The 19,240-nt window shown below is 48.5% G+C and overlaps 1 protein-coding gene across 6 annotated transcripts in view; it reads right to left on the bottom strand.

Moving 5' to 3' along the window:
* Positions 1-19,240, bottom strand: part of EML4 (EMAP like 4) — a 124,992-nt gene that overhangs the window by 50,796 nt on the left and 54,956 nt on the right. For all 6 annotated transcript variants that reach the window (XM_062620919.1, XM_062620920.1, XM_062620917.1 and 3 more), the window contains exons 2-3: positions 9,143-9,325; positions 1,580-1,709 (exon numbers count right to left, since the gene is read on the bottom strand). In XM_062620919.1, coding sequence (XP_062476903.1) covers positions 1,580-1,709; positions 9,143-9,325 — 313 coding nt within the window. The remainder of the gene's footprint in view (positions 1-1,579; positions 1,710-9,142; positions 9,326-19,240) is intronic.

Below are 19,240 nucleotides of genomic sequence, written 5' to 3'. Positions count from 1 at the left end.
TTCCTTTCACCTTTCTTCACCTGGTAATTTTACGAAAGGGCAAGTTTATTTTCTTCCAAATAGCAAACAAATTCCATGGAAGAATGTATAAAGACAGGCGAGTGAAAGGAACTGCAGGAAAGATAAGTAGAGATTTAGACCTTCCTGAAACAAGAGAAGAAGAAGGGAGTCGTGTATCTTCAGCTTCACTGGAAGCACCAAAACATGCCCTGGACAGTGATCTGGGGACCCAGGGAGAGCTGCCCTCTGCATGTTAAGGTTTTCCTCATTTGGCCTCTGCAGGCCTCTAAAAGTAGAGACCATAACTCAGACGAAGGGGATGCTGGCCACTCCGCTCTGCTTTCCTTCTGTCGCTAAGTGCTGAGCAGCCAATGAATCAAGGCGATTCAGCACAAAGGCAAGCTGAACACCACGGGAACTGGCCTGGCTCTCATCAACGTGCCAAGAGCCACAGGGCTAAGATTAATGGAAAAGGGCTAAGTAAGGAATCCCTGTCGTGAGAGTGCCTTTTGTCCCAGTGCCTGTCACACTAGCAACAGAGACACAGAGGGACCACTTCCTGATTCACTGCTGAAAAGTAAACAGAAAGAGTCAATAAAGAGATGCAACGAGACACAGCGAAGAGTGAAGAGCAAGGCATTACCCTTGCTTTCCACATTCCAAAGGGCACTCAAGCTGCTTCTGGCCTGCCCTCATGCGCTTTCTATTTGCATGCAGCATTTTTATTCCCTGAAGTATATCACTTGCCTGCCTGGTTGTACAGCACAGTATTTACATCCACACTAGAAGATAAAGCAGCCACTGGAGTTACCAGAGCACTCCACAGAGGCCAAGAATTTGTTCCCATAATTCACCACAGTTACACAGTAGGGTATTCTCTGCCCTGTGGCTACATCTGGCAGCCTGCTCTTCCCAGCAAGTAGGAGTAAGTGCAAAACCTACTGATGAAAGAAGGCATGCGCTCACTGTCTGACAGGCCCACAGAAGAAAGCAGTTATACAAACACTGTGTTTACCACGTGCAACTGAAAACATGACACAGCGGGGGGGAAAGGCTATTGTTTGGTTCTTAACCCAAGCAGTGTTATTTCTATACATCTGAAATCCAATACAGACACCCTTCATAAAGCTTAAGTAGCCATATTTTGGGTTAAGATGTCTACGCAAGGTGGCAAACTTTTACCTTAACACAATTCACTATTGTTTCACAGCTCTTTTGCTACCGCCTACTATTTACCCTGCAGGCAACGAAGTCAGTTTTGCCCTTTCATTCCTGGATAGAAGAATAAAGATGCAGATGAATACCAGAAGCAAAACTGTTCCGTTTGTACTGGAAATACCTTTGCCTGCTCCGTCCCTTGTGCATTTTGGATTCTGGACCCTACAGAAATACTCTCCAGTTAGGAATTGTTTTTAGAACCCTGCTGTAAGCTGCCTGAGAGCATGGTGCAAGTCCAAAGGGTAGTTTGTGCCTTACCAGACTTGAGGAAGCTCTGCTGAGGGTCACGCAGGGGCAACACTCGAACCCTTACTCTGTCTGTTTAAAGACAATGATTTAAGCGTTAAGAAGAAGCCAGTACCTTTTTGCAGCAGACGAAAGAGTTTCTTTTCTGGCAACAGAAACAGATGAACTGTGGCTTGTTTTCCTGCTCCCTGTACTCCCATTGGTTATACAGGACATGGAGATCGCTTCTCGGAGGCTTGGCTGACCTAGGGAAGAAAAGAGTGAAGAACACAGGGTTTTACAGCCGTATCCAAGGATCCACCTGAACAACCAAAGCTTTCAGATGTGGACCCAATATCACAACGGCAGCAGCCCCAGCACTCAGGACAGCTATCCAGCCTGCATCCAGTGAAGATGGGAGAGCTGCGGTACTAAGACAGGCAAGAACCCATTTTGAGAGGGTTCAGTTTCTTTACTGCCATGCTGCCAGAAAGGACTTCAATGCAGTGAGGTAGCACATCTCTTTCCCGTTGTGATCCACAGAGATTCTAGACTATGGCTTAGCCTTGGGAAGTTGGATAGCTCCAGCAGCTGTGGGGCAGCAGGTCTGGTTACTCCAACTCTGTTGTTCAAACCCACCACAGCTCAGACAACACCACGTGAGGTTTCTTGCTCTCAGTTTGGTCTTTTTCTCTTTAGTAAAGAGGAAGGCAGCTGCAGGCAGAAGCCCTCTCTGTACTTAAAGCATCAGTAAGTTATTTCAGGGTTGTGATCCTAAGGATTCAGAAATCAAGCTTTTTGGATGCCTCTTCCATCTTGAAGAGGTATCGCCCCACGGTACAGGTCGGTACAGAACGATGGCATGAAGCTGCTGATAGAGCTCACTGCGGAACATCTGCCACATGCAGTGACACGACAGACTCCCTTGGGGGATGAATCAAGGCTGTGTGTGTGTGTGTGTGTGTGAAGGAGGCTGTTGTCTGTCAGATGCCCACTTCACTCATTGCAGAAGTTTGGAACTATGCAGTGAATGTGGGAGGGGACTGCAAGGAAGACTGCGGGAGCGAAGGCTCTTCTATTTAAAGAGCTGAATGCTCGTCTGGCAATTGGTCCCAGACCTGCCTCTGCCCCAGCCCATCAGGGAAATACAAGGCACTTAAACCTGACATTCCACCCTTTCCCACTGCCTCCAGCCTTGTGCTTTTCCCCTCTGAAGCATTACATCCTGGGCTAATCTCACATTAAGTATTCAGAAATCAACAGTCGCTTCAGACCCCATCTCCGTGCCACATCCCCATTTAACAAACAAGTTGTTACTGCATCTCATGGGGTCATGGTGTCCAGTCCCTGACTTCAGCAACGAGTACGAAGGGCAGGAGAGACAGGGAAATACCAGGTCTGTGTTCATGGCAGGCTTGGAATAGCGTGACATAGATAAGGCATGAGGCCACACATTAAAGAGAGGAATAAAAAGCCAGTGGGGGAGAACTGACTGCTCTGCACACAGGGAGCAAACTCACACCGATGTTTCATTTGAGCAACACCAGCATCCGGTCCATTTACCGCATCCCATTGGAGCAAGCAGGCTGAGAGGCAAGCGCTTTCCATACGAGATGCACCCGTTAAGGGTACATCAGATTTCAGTACCATGTGATGAAGGCAGAACCAGGCTGACCTGCACTAACCTACAGTGCTTCAAACGCACCAGGCAGCACGTGAGCACATCTGGGAGGAAAGCCAAAGGAGCATGCGGAATACACCAGGCAGGAATGAGAATAAAGGAACCCTGAATAAAAAAAACCCCACGCTTAGAATCCCAGACTGGTCTGGGTTGGAAAGGACCTTAAAGCTCCTCCAGCTTCAACCCCTGCCACGGGCAGGGACACCTCACACTAGAGCAGCTTGCTCCAAGCCCCTGCATCCAACCTGGCCTTGAGCACTGCCAGGGATGGGGCAGCCACAGCTTCTCTGGGCACCCTGTGCCAGCGCCTCAGCACCCTCACAGGGAAGAGCTTCTGCCTTAGATCTAACCTGAACTCCCCCTGTTTCAGTCTGAACCCATCACCCCTTGCCCTGTCGCTGCAGTCCCTGATGAAGAGTCCCTCTCCAGCATCCTTGTAGCCCCCTTCAGACCCTGGAAGCTGCTCTGAGGTCTCCACGCAGCTTCTCTTCTCCAGGCTGAACAGCCCCAATGTTCTCAGCCTGCCGCTTAAATACAGGAAGACTGCAAAGGTTCTTCCTAAACTCTGCATAAACCAACCCAGCACCATCCCTTCCAACCACTGACACTTCGAGACCCTTTTGTTTGTAACATGCACGTCTGGAACACAGACTTGACTTTAAAAATGAAGATACTGCACAAAACCTTGAAAGCTGAAGTGATTTTTACCCCTCTAACTCAGATGCAAGAACAAAAGTGCTTAAGCTTAGAAAGCACTTTTAGTATTAGAAGCCTATAAATAAGCTTCTTTTCAGTGTCAGAAGAAATCATCTTCTTTGTGGAGATGTGTAATATCAATGCCTATGATTCACTCCTGAACTGTGGATGACCTTAACATCTGTCTGCTCATCATAACAGATCAATGCCTCTCCAACCAGCACTAGCACAGCTTTCCAGAAACACGGATCAGGACACGCAGTGGCAGCAGTTCCCAGTACAGTGGGGAAGGCATTCAGCGGGGAGTGTAAAGAACACCGATGCTACAGGCACGCTGTGAGGAGTTAAGAAGATGGGGAACAAACTGCTCGGTTCTGTCAAGCACGGAACGCTGCTATTTTCTTCACTGACAACATCCAGAATAACTCCCCCTACCAGCTATGACGAGCGTCAGTTCCTGCTTTACGTCCAAGGGCACAGCACCTCGTGGGTAACACCGTACATCCCTGCATGCTCACGGCAGGAACGGGCGCTGCTCCACGCAACGAGGAACGCAAGGATGATAAGGGATGCGTGCGGTGGCTTTGGGGTTAGTTGATTTTCTCTGGACGCAGAGCAACATCAGGATCTAGGACAAACTGCACGGGCAGACTTCTCCCGCATGTCAAACACACACCAGGCTTTCCTACACCCCAGAACCAAATCCTGGTCAGTCACAGCTGAGCTATGCCACGCTCTGTGCGCAATGAGACGTAAAAAACAACTGACAGGTTGGTTTTAGTATCACGGGTAAGAGCCTATACCCTACCTCTGACCACAAGCATTTTCCTGCCTGCGCTTGTATTTCCTGCTTAGACAACCTAACCGTGTGCACAGTTATTAGAGCAATTCTGCATATGAAAGCATGCTGACCACCACTGCAAGGGCAAGCCTATTTTATGCTTTCAGTGATGAAGCTTGCATCAATGAAACTGAAGTCAGCTCTTGTTAACACAAACCCAAATGCCTTAACGGTAGTGATGTGAAACCAGTGCAATGAACATGCCACCTGAAGTGCTGCGCTTCCATTAACGCAGGAAGGTGGAGTTCGATGCAAAATGCTACTTAGGATTTCTACACTGCTTCCCAAGAGAGAAGGGAGCAGGAAAGGAAGACTCTCCAGATTCCCATTATGAAAACACACTGCGCTTCAGTACAGAGCTGCTTCTGCCCGTCCCAAACATCCCCGCTTTAACTAAGCTGCCTCTTGGTCTGCCAGCCTGCGCTCTGGGGCAGCCTCTCTGGAAACTGCCACCCACTGCTTCAGTTTTCCTCTGTGAGCTGAATTTGTGTAGGGGCCATCTGATAGCTATTCTTGCCCAAGCAATGGGGAATGCTCCTCCAAAGGTTTAACCTGGGACAAGGCTCCCCATCCCTTCCGGGTCCAGAAAAAGGACATGAACTCCGCTTCTCTACAGGCGGACATCAGAGGTGCTTTAGGTGGATGGGCACTTCTTCAGGCAGGAGCTCATGCCCCACTGATATCATTAGTCTGAGACATTTCACTGGTGCTATTGTGTGCCACGAACTTGCCTCCACACCCAGAGCCCGAGGGATGGATTCTCCTGTTACACGCATTTTGACACCCTGGAAGACTGCAATAGGTTTTCCATTCACCAGCTGTGAGCCAATCCATCTTGCTGGCAGCCACAAGTACCAGAGTGCTTTATGCTTTCCTTTCCTCTGGGGTCCAGGTAATCTTTGGGTTTGGAGCTTTCTGTGAGCGTTAACAGCATCAATCATGCAGCAAGAACAGAGACATGTGGCAACACGAGCACAGAGCAGCCAAAAGCAAAGACCTTCCCACCAGAGAAATCCTCCTTACCAAGCCATCTACTGGAAGAAAAGAAAGAGAGAAAGATAGAAAGGAAAAAGGAATCCAACCAAGCCAACCCCAGACACTACACCCCCCCCCCCCCCTCCCAACCCTGTAGCTGCTGGGAACCTGTTTCCTAATCAAGCTCTTCCCCATTTGCAGTCCTCAGGTCCTGTTAGTTTCTCCTCAACTGTGTGCAGAGATGGAGAAGCACCACCGTGGCCTTTTTAGCCCCAAAAGATTTTCTCCTTTTAGAATGACTTTGAGAAATACTAAACAGGGAAACAAGCCCCAGATGAACACTCCCAGCCTGCTTTCCACTACGCAGTAACAGACAAGTGCCGATTCTGTTGCAACCCCTACTAAAGGTATTTCCCTCACAGAGTATCTCCACTTCATGCTTTACTATGGAGCACTGAAGGGGCTAAAAATTCTCACCCTTTACATCTCATACAGTTTGCAAATCACCTCTCCCTGTACAGAGAGCAGCTTGCTTCTGAGACAGGGCTCCAGAGAGAACAGAGGTAGGAACCTCCTGCCTGGCAGCCCCTGGGTTTGAACAGAAATGTACCCATGCCCGTGTGAGTTTTTCCACTGAAGACACGACTAAGCTCAAAATAGGCATGCAACAGGAACACAGGAGAAAAGACAAACGCAGACAGACTACAAGGATAATGCAAACAAGTTCTCTTCATCTATAGCTGCGTCAACCTATCAATCTAAACTAAAGGGACAGGTAAACTCGGAACAGAATGAGCTCTCCAGATACGCACTGCAGACAAACTAACACAAGGGATGAAGAGATGTCTTTTTGCACTAAGTTGAGCCATAAGCTGTGTGAGAAAAACGAGGGGACTTCATCCCTTTCATCACAACTCCTGGTCTGTTCACAAGCCTTACTTTCAGCTTACGGAAACGCTCTCTTCAAAGGCACTGCTGGAGTGGCAACAAGAAACAAAACAGAGGTGTCACTACACCCTTTTCGGCAGCAAGCAGGAAAGACTTGTTCAGACTGGGTTAGATATTGCCCCTCACTCCAACTAAAACCCTTCTGGCTGATGGGAAGATTCAAGATGGCTTTTTCTGGTACTACGATTCCTGTGAGCTCAGGCTATTTCAGAAGTATCTATCTCACTGTGTTGCCAACCTTCAAATGAAACATCTTTGGTGTTCAGAGACAGCCACAGCTATTCTCTTTACTCCTTATGTATTTAAGGGCTGCTGGAGAGACAAACACTGCCGTGAATCTAAGCCTCAGCAGCTCTTCCTCTTAAGGAAACCTACCTATAGTATTTACCAGGAACCTGCAATCGCTGTAATGCAGGTTCTTAACAGGATCGTGAACACCAAAAAGAGACTGGGAGGAATACAGTTACCTCTGCAGCAGCCACGACGTGACCAGGAGAGCCCGTTACGTACCTGTACGTTACTCCAAAGTAACAACTACTTCCTTGAGGATTATTTTTGCCTGACAATTCAGCTCTCCTGCCAGCCCTGGTCGCTCATGAAGAGAATCCCTTTCCTTTGTCAAAGCACTTCAACAGCTCTTCCTCTACTGAATGAACATAACAGAAATCAAAAGTACAGCCTAAGGTATCTCAAGAAGCTATGTGCGAGCTCGGTTTGAAATATTCATTAATGTATCGATGCTTAAATCAATGCTCACCTCAAACTTCTTCATCAAGCCTCATTTTAGACTTGTAAAAACAGCAGTGACTGTGAAACATTTTCCTTTGTGACCAACTACACGGAGCTGATTTCGTTATTAGTGAATTAGTATCAATTTATTAACAGTGAAGTTAACGTGCTGCCTGTTGCTAACTGAACGCAACGGGGACACATCCACCACAATGGAGATACAGTGCCAATTAGTTAGAACTCACTGAAGTTCAATATATATATATACACACGTGTACATCTCTGAGCCTGCCCCCATCTCTTTCCTCACGGTTCCATGTTACTGTCATTAACTGGTAGAGATGGAATAGCCCAAAGCTGAAGATATTTAGACACTCCTCCCCCCAGTAAATAATTCAGTTAATTTTCACTGAATAAATCCACCTGGAGAACCTGGCATGGCCAAAGACCCCCAGAGGCCCAGGGAGGAGATAGCTCCAAGGCATTCTGCAGAAGATGCCGAGTTTGCACTGCTGGTGCATGGAGTTTGCTGCGTACGAGACAGCTCCAAGCCAAAGGTCTTTAGCCATGTGTGCATATCCCAGCTCTTCTGCATTTAAATGGGAGGAAGAGGGTCCTATGTCACATGTCTTTTGTCCAGAGTTTTCCACTTGGATATCTTCTTCTTGTCATAACGGACAGCAAACAGCAAAGAACGATTTAGTCACAACCCTTGCTAGAGCTCTATTTCACACCGAGTTAGAGAAGGAAGTCTCAATCTCAATGAGACTGCAACTGCATACTGAGTAGATAAAAGCAGTATTTGTAAGCAAGGATGACAACAGCCTACCATTTAGCAAGCAAGAGAGAATGGCAGGATTCAGAGCCCAAGCATCACTTCCTTTCCTTCCATCTGGCAGAGAGACTGCAGAAACACTTCATTAAGGAATCTGACCTCTCTGCCACATCTAAGATAATTCAAACTGCCAGCATTCGCATCTCTTGCGCTTTCAGCCTGCACAACGCAGCCACCCAGAGGAGCACAGGCTTTGATGTGCTCAGTGTTACACTGCTGGTGGTGGCATGGGTGTACTTCAAGGCTGAATGTAGGGATGGAGCCCAGAGAACTCCACGCTGCGTGACTTGGTAGGGATATACAAGCACTTATGGTGAATTACAGCCGTGAATTATCTGAAATATGACCTAGCCTTGTATCTGATCATCTGGCTTCTTTACTTTTAAACAACCCTGTATGTTTCCGAGTTGCAACGCACAACTCACTAGCCACTCAGCAAAAGAGATATTGCTCAGTGGCTACAGGGCTGCTTCTTCCAAGGAACCAACTGGTGATGATGAACAGCAGATGAACAAAAACTAACCATAGTCAGAAAGCTTCCTCATTTGGTAGCAGTGTGTTCTGGGCTATTTGCTTTGGTCTTCTTTTAGGAGCAGAGGGAAACGTAGCCTCTAACATGCCCCTTCAAGTGAGTAACTTGTAGGTGAAGTCAAAAGTTGAGACTCGGAAGGGCCCGTAAGCCCCAGAGCCCCTGCGGCAGATTAAAGGCTGCAGCTGTAAAGCCTTCCACCATTTCAATTAAACCAGGAACCTTTCAACAAGAAGGAAGGTAGATGTTCAGAGGTGTCAAGTACACATGTTGGCAAACGGTCAGATTAATACGGGATTTCAGAGATCAGAGCCATACACCATGAAGCCACTCTAAAAACCCCAAGTCCTTCAGCCCCAAACATACCTACCTTTGCAAAGGAGACAGAAGAGGGGAAAAAAGAAGTGACCAAGGGAGAACATTCTAAATGACAACATTCTAACCCTATAGAGAACTCAGCCTTACCTTTGCTTGGTGCCGACTTCCTCACAGAAGCTACATGATCTTCCGAGATGGCGAGACGCCTCAGCACATCAGCCAGCGCTGCCTTCAGCACAGTGATTTCATCTTCCTGTTGCTGGACTCTCAGCTCCAGGGCTGAAAGGCGGTCCTGGACATCAGACGTGCTCGCAGCGGAGATGCTGTCATCTGTACAGAGGGAAAACAGAGTAGGAAGAGGCATTTACCTGGTGTGCTCTAAACGAAAAGCCACCTAAAGCGTGATGTGCTGCTGCACGAGTACGCGCGTCCCACCGTTCTGCAATACTGAAGGCGTTCAAGCAAACGTGTTCAGGCAAAGAAGGAATGGGTACCCAGATAAACTCGTCAAATTAATGCTTCAAGACAAAAACTGGCTAAGATAGAAGGCTTACGGAGCGTGGCTCTATTACAGTCACCAAAGGCAATGTGCTTTCTGTTCAAACAGTGCTTACCATTAGAGGGAAGACCAGGATGAAGCTTATTTCAACAGCCAAGTGAATGAACTAAACCTGTCCAACTGTGGTAAAGTTTCACTATATATTCTGTGGGATCTGTTGAAGATTTTTCATTATGATGGCTTACTATTAAAGCAAGCTGTAAAGTGAAACAAATAACTATATAAAGCCACAGTTTGACCACACAAGTACTGCAGGCCATGACCTAACTGCGTCAAGTGGCAACCTCAGTTTCAGTGGTCTGGATTCAGAGCTCTTAACTTCAACTTCTTCCCTTTAGCTTTTTTCACATCACCACCCTGGACGTGCCAGAAGAACCATGACCTTAGAACAGCAAATAAGCAGGCTACAGAAAGGTTCCAGAAATCTGTCTGGCCACACAGAGCTAGGCTAGCATGGAAGACACAATCCAGCCAAATCGGTTCTTCAGTGGTAAAAGGGAAATTACAGCTTCTGCATACCCTTTGCCTTCTGCCAAGCCAAAACAACACAGAACAGATCCTTTTTATTTGGCTGTTCCAATCCGTTCCAGGCCAACCACTAAAAGAGCCTCGTAAAAGACTCTGTTGCTCAATCACAAGGGACTGAGTTCCTCCCCCAGCCTCATTTAGGGCTTGCTAAATACTCCGGAAGGAACTTTCTGTTGCAGGTTTACAAAGTTTACCTGTGCTACCCTCCTACAGACAACACGAGCTCATGGCCCATGAAATACAGACAGGCAGGGAATTTACACTGAAGGGTAAATAGCTGGTGTTATTACTGTGATCATACGCAAGCTAAACTTTGAGCTCGCTGATCTTATGAGCAACCACCAAGGGGTGGGGGAAAGAAGTTAATGCAAGCAACAATCCTAAAAGTCTATTTTTCACTTTAAAAAGCCTTACTCGTTGACACAGCACTCTTAAATAGATGTAAGTAAAAGAACCACTGAGCCAAAGCCCCCCCCAGTGAATTAAATATGAAGGAGGTTAAGCAGTTCAATGCCACCTTCCATCGAGGTAAAACACGACACTCGCTACTCCAGGACCAAGAACTGAGCCGACCAAACTGAAAAGTCACAGCCATGTTTTCACAGTGCTAGCAAAAGGGATTGGTAAAACCCCCTGCTGTGAGCAGTGCAACGTATTCACAGTTATTACTAACCTGGAAGGGACAGTTAAGTTGTCATTGGTAAAACAACTGCTACAAGGAAGCAGTTTTGCGTATGAATTTTAAGGAGGTAGCACAAGGACTGATGGAGCACATAAAAAGGAACTTGGGTAAAGGTACCTTAATTGATGAAGGAAACCTTTGCCTTCAGGGGAGTAAACGGAATGTAGGAAGTGCCATACAATTCATACTTTTGCTATCCTTACAACATGAACGTACGCAGCGGACCAGTCAAAATGGATGCTGCAGACAACAAGGACAGTTCTTTCACAACTGCTGTAACATTTAATCCTTATAACTCATCTGACAGCCTTGGCAGTGCTGGGCAACAGATGGACTGGATGAGCTTCAAGGTCTTTCCCAAACTCGTTGATTCTAAGATACTTTGAAGCCTGCACTACGCAGAAGTCCACTTTTCTCACAGAAGCTTTCCAAATCCCTTCCCTTTAAAGACCTACCCCTAAGCAGTTTAAACACAAAGCTCCCTTCGAGGGCATGCCCTTCCCTCCTCAGCAGGGAAAGAGCTCTTATGCAAGTATGAAGTCACTCACTCACTGAGAAGTGGGAGAAGAGCAAGGGAGGAGATGGACTTCTGCTTCATACCCGGTCTTTCCCTCGCGCTGTCTCGCACCTATCCAGGCCTTCCACGAGCCACTCTCAGTTCACTGCGTTACAAGGAGGTTTATTTATGTAAAGACAGGAAACTAGTCAAGGGAATACAGCAGGAACTTTGCCAGCGCAGGTGACCGCTGATCAGCCATTCACTTTACAAAGACCTTTTCCCTTATCTGGGTATTTTTATGATAAACGAATAGCATCATTTAGAGTGGTTCAGGGTAAGAGCACTGGTACTCAAATGACAGCAGAAACACAGTTAAGTGTACACATATGGTACTGTCATTCTCAAAACAAGACCTCCCACCAGAGCAGCTTGCTCCAAGCCCCTGTGTCCAACCTGGCCTTGAGCACTGCCAGGGATGGGGCAGCCACAGCTTCTCTGGGCACCCTGTGCCAGCGCCTCAGCACCCTCACAGGGAAGAGCTTCTGCCTTAGATCCGACCTGAGCTTCCCCTGTTTAAGTATTCCGTGCTCCTGAGACATCTGCATGACCCCAAAACCAGGGTCCATTTCTCACAGCCAGTGAACAGCATTAAACAGCAGCTCTAACCATCCCTTAGGCTCTCACTCGGAGCTTCAGCAGGGGTATCCCATACATAGCGATGGCACTTAACAGACCTCCCAGCCCACGTACCGCCCCTCACGTGTCACCAGCCAGGCACGTGAGCGTAACAGCATTTGAGAAGGATAACCTTTCATCACTCACTGACTAGGAGAAACTGGCTGCAGTTCTTCCCACTGAACCATCTATTCTGGGGCCCCTCACCAATTCCAGAGCATCCATTATCCCGTCTCTGACTCAGTTCCTCCCAGTCCCGACTAAACTGAAGGGCTCCATGTGAGACATAAGCAACAGTTCAGAAAAACAAATCCTACAAACTCCAGCAGATGGAAATTTCAACCACAGGGTGGAAAATCCTGCACTTGATCCAATACAGCCACACAAACCACAGGTATTTTTAAAGCCCTGTCTGCGAAGGCACCCACACGGTGCTCTGTTTTCTCCACATTGGCAGGAGTCTTTTATTACAGAAAAGCAATAGAAACTACTTGGGCTGGTATAAAGATGGGGCTGAAAGCGTCAGGAGGTAACTGACCCCAAAGAACCCTCTGTCACTGGGGCTGTGATCTATCCTCGTGCGCACGGACAGCGTATTTGTACAACTTGGCATTTGTATGGACTCACAGAATTATTTGGGCTGAAGGGACCCTAAAGCTCATCCAGTTCCAGCCCCTGCCACGGCCAGGGACACCTCACACTGGAGCAGCTTGCTCCAAGCCCCTGTGTCCAACCTGGCCTTGAACACTGCCAGCAATGGGGCAGCCACAGCTTCTCCGGGCACCCTGTGCCAGCGCCTCAGCACCCTCACAGGGAAGAGCTTCTGCCTTAGATCTAACCTGAACTCCCCCTGTTTCAGTCTGAACCCATCACCCCTTGTCCTGTCGCTGCAGTCCCTGATGGAGAGCCCCTCTCCAGCATCCTTGCAGCCCCCTTCAGACACTGGAAGCTGCTCTGAGGTCTCCACGCAGCTTCTCTTCTCCAGGCTGAGCAGCCCCAATGTTCTCAGCCTGTCTCCATAGGGGAGGTGCTGCAGCCCCTGAGCATCCTCGTGGCCTCCTCTGGACCTGCTCCAGCAGCTCCATGTGCTTCTTACACTGAGGACACCAGCCCTGCACACAGTGCTGCAAGTGAGATGTCAAGTTGGTCACTACTCTCAAGAGCAGTGAATAACCTGACTCTGGTTGATGCTTTCATTTCCAGGGAGATAACCGACACCTCTGTTTTTCCTACCACACTGAGAGAAAGAACAATGCCATTTTCTGCAGCTCAGTTAAGACAAGCTTCTAAAAAGTGCAAAGGTCAGGAACTCTGCTCCATCTCTCCAATACACAGTTGAGTAAGTAGAACTGGACTCCACACTTTGGCCCACAGCATCTCCTTCCCCTCCTCCGAATGCCAACATACATTATCTGGGTTTTGGAAAGGACGTGGCAACAGGAACTAAACCACACAACACAAATGTGGAAGATTAAAAAAGCTCCTTATCCCCAACTAATTCTGTATTAAGCTCTAACGTGCTCCCAGAAGCTAGATCTGGTGGCATGGAAGCCGAGTGGGAAGTTCTCCCTTCCAGCAGTTGCAAGACTCCCCTTTAACACTCTCAATTACTCCAAGTATCCCTGACAGCCTTTGCTACCTGCTCATTCTCTCTCCCTCATCTCCCAACTTTCCCATTCAGAATCAAAACCAACGCACAGACTTCCCTTTAGGCTTCCAGGAAGAACACGCCGTCACACACCACTCTGCTCAAGGCTGATGCTCAACATCCAAAGCGATCACCCCGATGGCTTCCCTGCATTTTAATCATAAACCATGTAAAAAGGCTGCTTATTATTCCCTGTAAAGAACTCACGCAGGACTTGAATACGTGCCCACCTAGCACAGATCCATACAGATCAGCTCATCGCACACCCCAAACCTCAGTTAAAAACCAGGGGGGCACAAAGTCTAACTTTAAATCCTGACAACACTGCATTACTGCATTGCATTTTGACAGAACACCACCACTACGGCACTGCTTTGGCCAAAGCTTCCTTAGGACTTCCCAACTGAGCACGGCATCCATGCACTATCTGACTGCAGTACTGTGTCTGCACACGATCCACGAGATGGTTTTCCCACAGCACATGGCTGTTCTGCAATGCAGTAGTTGCTCCTGCTCTTTGCTATTTGCAGGCTGCTTTAGGGTTTATGTGAAGCAAGTTCAGGTCCCCACCATTACCTCGTAAAGAACAGCACCCATGTTTCCAGGCCATCTCATTTCAAACGGCTGGCGTGGCACAGAAGAGGACCTACTTCACCCCTAAGAATTCACAGCTCTATTTGTTCATGCTACACAGACATGTGCACACAGGCTCCTTTCCTGGATGCAACCAACCTGTGCTGTACTTGACCAACACAAGTGTTCTGCTTGCCTAGCCTTCCAGTAAGTGCATTCTTTACAGGGTGAACGCTTTAAGAAGGAACAGGTCAGATTCTAAGCCTGCCAATACTAGTTTTGATAGCTAGACTGAGAAAACACAGCACCTACACACACTGCTCGTATCTGACACTGGCATCCATGCAGCCACTGAAGAGGCAGATAATTACGTGGGTGCTCTCATATATCCTTCCCCAGCTGCACGCTTCCCATCAGCTCGATGCATCTCAACAGTAAGGCCTTTGATGGGATTTTCACCACCCACTACTTAGAAAGCCTTGTGGTTTTCAAGTACGTTTCTTCCCCTAATGTTGCTCAGCTCTTGATGCTCCTGACAGGGTTCCACAGCTCCAGACTCCTGGACGCTTGGCCTTCAACCAGCGGGACAAGCCTTTCCCTTCCAAAGAGGTGTTTCTGCTAAACACAAGTGACCCCTACACCCCATGGACAGAATTCACCTCCCTGGCATGCCCCCGTAACTCCCTCAGCAGCAATCCCAGTCACCCCAAGCTCTTTTTAAAACCTGATGCCACCCTGTTTTCGTATCACAGTAAGAGAGAGGGGGGCAGAGAGCACCCTTTACTCACACCTAGATCTGGAAGTTCCCATTGCAGCTCTCCTGCACTCCCCCAAGGCACATGGAAGAACCTGCATGTTCAGCCTAACCTGAAACCTCGGGATGGGGAAGCGCTGGGCTCCCGCAGGTACCTCGCACCAGATGTGCCCAGGGCTGCAGGGTGACGGGCAAGTCTCCCAAGCTTTAAACTGGGCAATTCCTTCATGAGAAAAATCAGGTATTTAGCTGATGCTTTTGATCTTAACCTCTCTTCAACTTCGCTCTTCATCTGCTACACGCAAGCACCATCCCACGCAGCAGAAAGGTGCGTGGCTACTGAGGCACTATTGCAAGAGCTGCAGCAAAGCAGCACTTTCAGTTCACCCGTTCCTTCAAAAAGCAAGACTCAAAGCTTTGCGTAAAGACAATACAGGGAGACACAGAAAGAAACTGAGAGCAACTCAAACCCCTGAACGAGTGCTTTTGAGGCAGAATCGCCCTCTCCAAGTTCCGAGTTAGGGGAGACTATGACCAAGCAAAGGCTGCATTTTAATACCTGTATGGTCCAGAAGAATAAATACAGGCTTGAAGCATTCACCCGACCCTGACTTTTATGTCCAGCCTTTGACTTCCCACCGGGAACGCTTGTCTTCAGCCGTATGTCATGACTGCACCAAGGTACAAATGACAGCAGCACTGACTGTCACGGACCCGCTCAACACAGCGAGCGACAGTAACGCCCGCATTCAGACCCAGCTACCCAAAACATCACCAAGTCCAGCAGAAGCTGACTGCACAGAGAACAACGGGACCATGGGGAACACCGGTTTTGCTGGAGTATTTTATAATGGGCAAGAAACAACACAGGAGAGAAGAGTACTCTCAGTAAGCTCAGACTGCCCACGTCTCCCTGGGGCCAATGATGTCCCAGCTGCTTGTGTCGGTGATGGGGGTAATTCCAGCTCACAGACAGGGGAAAGCTGTTTCTACTCTTTCAGCTTGCCACATTCCCATCTATTCTAGGCTATCATTTCAGCAGCAGGACAGAAAAGCACTGCACTCACTAAGAAATAAAGCAGGCAAAGCAACACCCCTTCTTCTTTCATGGATGCAGTTCATCTTGCACCACGCCACGTTTACTGGCCGATTTCGCTGCTCTCAAACCCTGAAACACGAATGAATGATCTCCAGCTCCTGTTATCTACCATCAAGTGAGACGTTACTGCTGTAAATCCAAGCGTTGGAACAGCTCTACGATCTGTTGGACTGACTGCTGCATTGTGCTGCTGTCTCTGCCTTCCCCCAGGCCCCGTAAGTACCTAATCTGTACCATCAAAAACACCACTGTGCAAACTGAGTTTCTTTGATGTCATTCCGTGCTATTCTAAGCCAATCCATCAGGAATGCCAGTAAACACAACTCCATCAAGGCAGGAAAACGACAGTCCTGGCCCATTTCATTCATTTCCTTTCCCAAAGGAACGTGGTCTGTGTCCATGCTGCCCAGGCTGTACAGGCTGTGCAGGTGGCAGTGGCTGCTTGTGTTTAACAGGCAACAAACAGGATGTTATCTTGCAGATTTAGCACTGTGTTTACTCAGCAAGAATAGTCTCCTATCGAAATAATGGGCACGCATATAAAAACAGCTGCAGGAGTGCACTGCCACATTAAAGAGATTCACTTCCTGATACTGCTATCAAACACCGAGCACAGTGTCTGCTGTTCTTGCCCATCTTCATCCTCCTTCATGCTTGAGAGAACCTGCTCAAGCCTGTCCTCTGCAGCATCATTTCAGGCCCCAAATGCAGGCACCCTTGTTCATTAGCACGACCCAAAATCCACAGCGAACCCCTCATGGGTGCCTACACAGCAGGGCAGGATGCCACGCTCCCCCCACAGCCCCTTCCCAGGGAGGCTGGGGAAGCACAGCCCCACTGGAATTTGGTTTCACGGTGCTGGCATCCCCATGGGCGCTCAAAGCTCCCCCTCCCCAGCCACTCCTCTACCCTGTGAGGGCATCACAGCATCAACCAGGCTGGAAAAGCCCTTTAAGCTCACCCAGCCCAACCATTCCCCAGCACTGCCAAGGCCACCGCTGACCCATGGTGCCTGCAGCCCTGCCCTGGGCAGCCTGTTCCAATGCCTGAGCACCCTCTGGGGCAGGAATTGTTCCTCGGCTCCATCTGAACCTGCCCTGGTGCAGCTCGAGGCCGTTTCCTCTTGTCCCATCCCTTGCTCCTTGGAAGGAGAGCAGCGTTCGTGGGGTGGTTGTGCTCAGCAGAAACACGCTTACACAGAGGAGGCACCAGAGCTGGAGTCACTGCGGGGTATTTGAGCTCTTATCTCTCCAAGCCACAGGACACAGTGATTCCAGATAAAGCCAAATCTGTTTGGAAAGAGACTAAACAACTCTGCTGCCTTATCTTCGCTTTCTGGTATTACAGGTATAGGAGTTCCTTCCACTTACTCACAGCCCTATGTGGCCAATGCTTCGTCACCTCCCCATACCAAAGCCCACTCAGTAAAATGCCAACTTGCTCTCCAACAAGCTAAAGTGACCCTGAAAAGTTGCCGTCTTCCTTTGCGCTTTCTTACCCAAAAGCTAAGGATGGCAATAAGCTCTATCAGGAGAGAAGCCTTCTAGAGGGAGCACTAACTCCAGGGTGAAGATTCCTCCTGCGACCAGTGCCACAGCAGGAGCAGGATGGTTGTGCTGTACCAGGATGGATGCCCACCGCGCTCCACCCCAGCAGCATCTACTGCAGCAGGCACCCCTTATGCCAGCTCTGCACCGAGATGTTGCACTCACTGGTGCAACAGGGGATATTAAACCTCTCCTGGTCGTGTAGGTGAGAACAGACACGGGGTTCGCTTGTGGTGTTTGTTAAAATCCACCTCTCCAACAGCCAGTGCTTACTCCAGGTGGAACGAAATCAACAGCAGATTTGGGTTTTACCTAGAAGAGAACTAAAACCTCTCCGTACAGGCCAGTCAGAGTACAGATGCAGCTAAGCTGTCTGCTTAGGGTCCCGGATAAAGCACGAGCTGCTGACTCCCACGCAGCCACAGGTGGTTATCTGCAACCACTCGCTGCGCATTAGTCGTCATCTCCATTTCAGTTACTATAGAGCAGCAAGCACTGGGAAACGAAGAGAGTATCTGTGTCATAGGAAACGCTGTTCAGACCAGACAGCGAGCAGAAACGTCTGTGCGGGTGCAAGTCAATAGCCACCCTCAAAAAGGGGAGCCACGCATAAAGACAACTAAGAAAATGCCTAGCTCTTTAGTTCAGCTCCTTTTGGTTTCTTCTGTTGGCAATTAAACAGCTCCAGCCAAGCCTGGAAGTTCCCACCTCTAAACAAGGGGTGGGTGGAAGGCATTGCTCACACCTTCCCTGCTGCTGCCTGACTTGCTGTGTGCGTACCAAGTATTAACCTTGATGATCCTACACTAAGCTACACTTAGGCTGCTTCCACAGAGCTGAACACAGTACAAATGAAGCCAGTTTCAACGACCATTTCCATCGTCAATCCTGGCGCTGTTATGCCTCAAATGGAAAGCTCCACTGAAAAGGAAGGAATTAGGTCTCATCTTTAGGCTAATCCACAGAGCAGGTTTCAGCATTGATTCCCCTACAAGCAAACACAAGCCCCCAGGAACAGCGTTAGGCGATGCTACAACTTCCCAGAGAAAGAGCAATCCCTGAACAGAACACTTGAGATGTGGAAATCCTACACGAAATTGAAGTCCCACAGCTGCTATTGGTAAATCACATGAAACAGCCATGAATGCCTGTATGGAATCTGCCTGCATGGGAAAAGCACACGCCTTTTCCCAGGGATAGCTTAAGCCATAAGCTGCATTTCTCCCCCCGTTTTCTTCTTCCCCAGAATCATGGTGCTCATTCATCAAGAGCTGACATCAACCAAAGCCTCCTCAGAAAGGGGATTCTGTATGGGCTGAAGTACCCCCAAATAAAGCAGGGATGTTTTGCTGCCCGTGCCCACCAGCACCAACGCAACCACCCAGGCTCTGCATTGCCACCCAACCGGCCACTCGCAGAGCCACACTGGGTGTAGCACTTCCAGCTTTCCAGACCAGATCAGGAACAGCCATGCTAGATAAAACCTGCCTGTATCCATGAAGCTTACAGTTTCATACCAATACACTCCAAACTCATGAAGTGGCAAATAAACTTGGAAAAGCTATATATTGTTTCAAGTTCAGTTCTCTCTCGTTTAAAATCCTGGAGATTGCTACAACTTTGGGGGGAGGAACAACCTAAAGCCAAAAAAATAGACTAGTTACTCTGAAAGCAGCTATCA

This window comes from Pezoporus occidentalis, unplaced genomic scaffold (genome assembly GCF_034315485.1).
Source record: "Pezoporus occidentalis ecotype Australia unplaced genomic scaffold, CSIRO_AGI_Poc_V1 ctg225, whole genome shotgun sequence".
In the NCBI taxonomy this organism is placed as follows: domain Eukaryota; kingdom Metazoa; phylum Chordata; class Aves; order Psittaciformes; family Psittacidae; genus Pezoporus; species Pezoporus occidentalis.
Note: the sequence above shows the minus strand (reverse complement) of the source record. Positions and strands in the feature narration are given on the sequence as shown.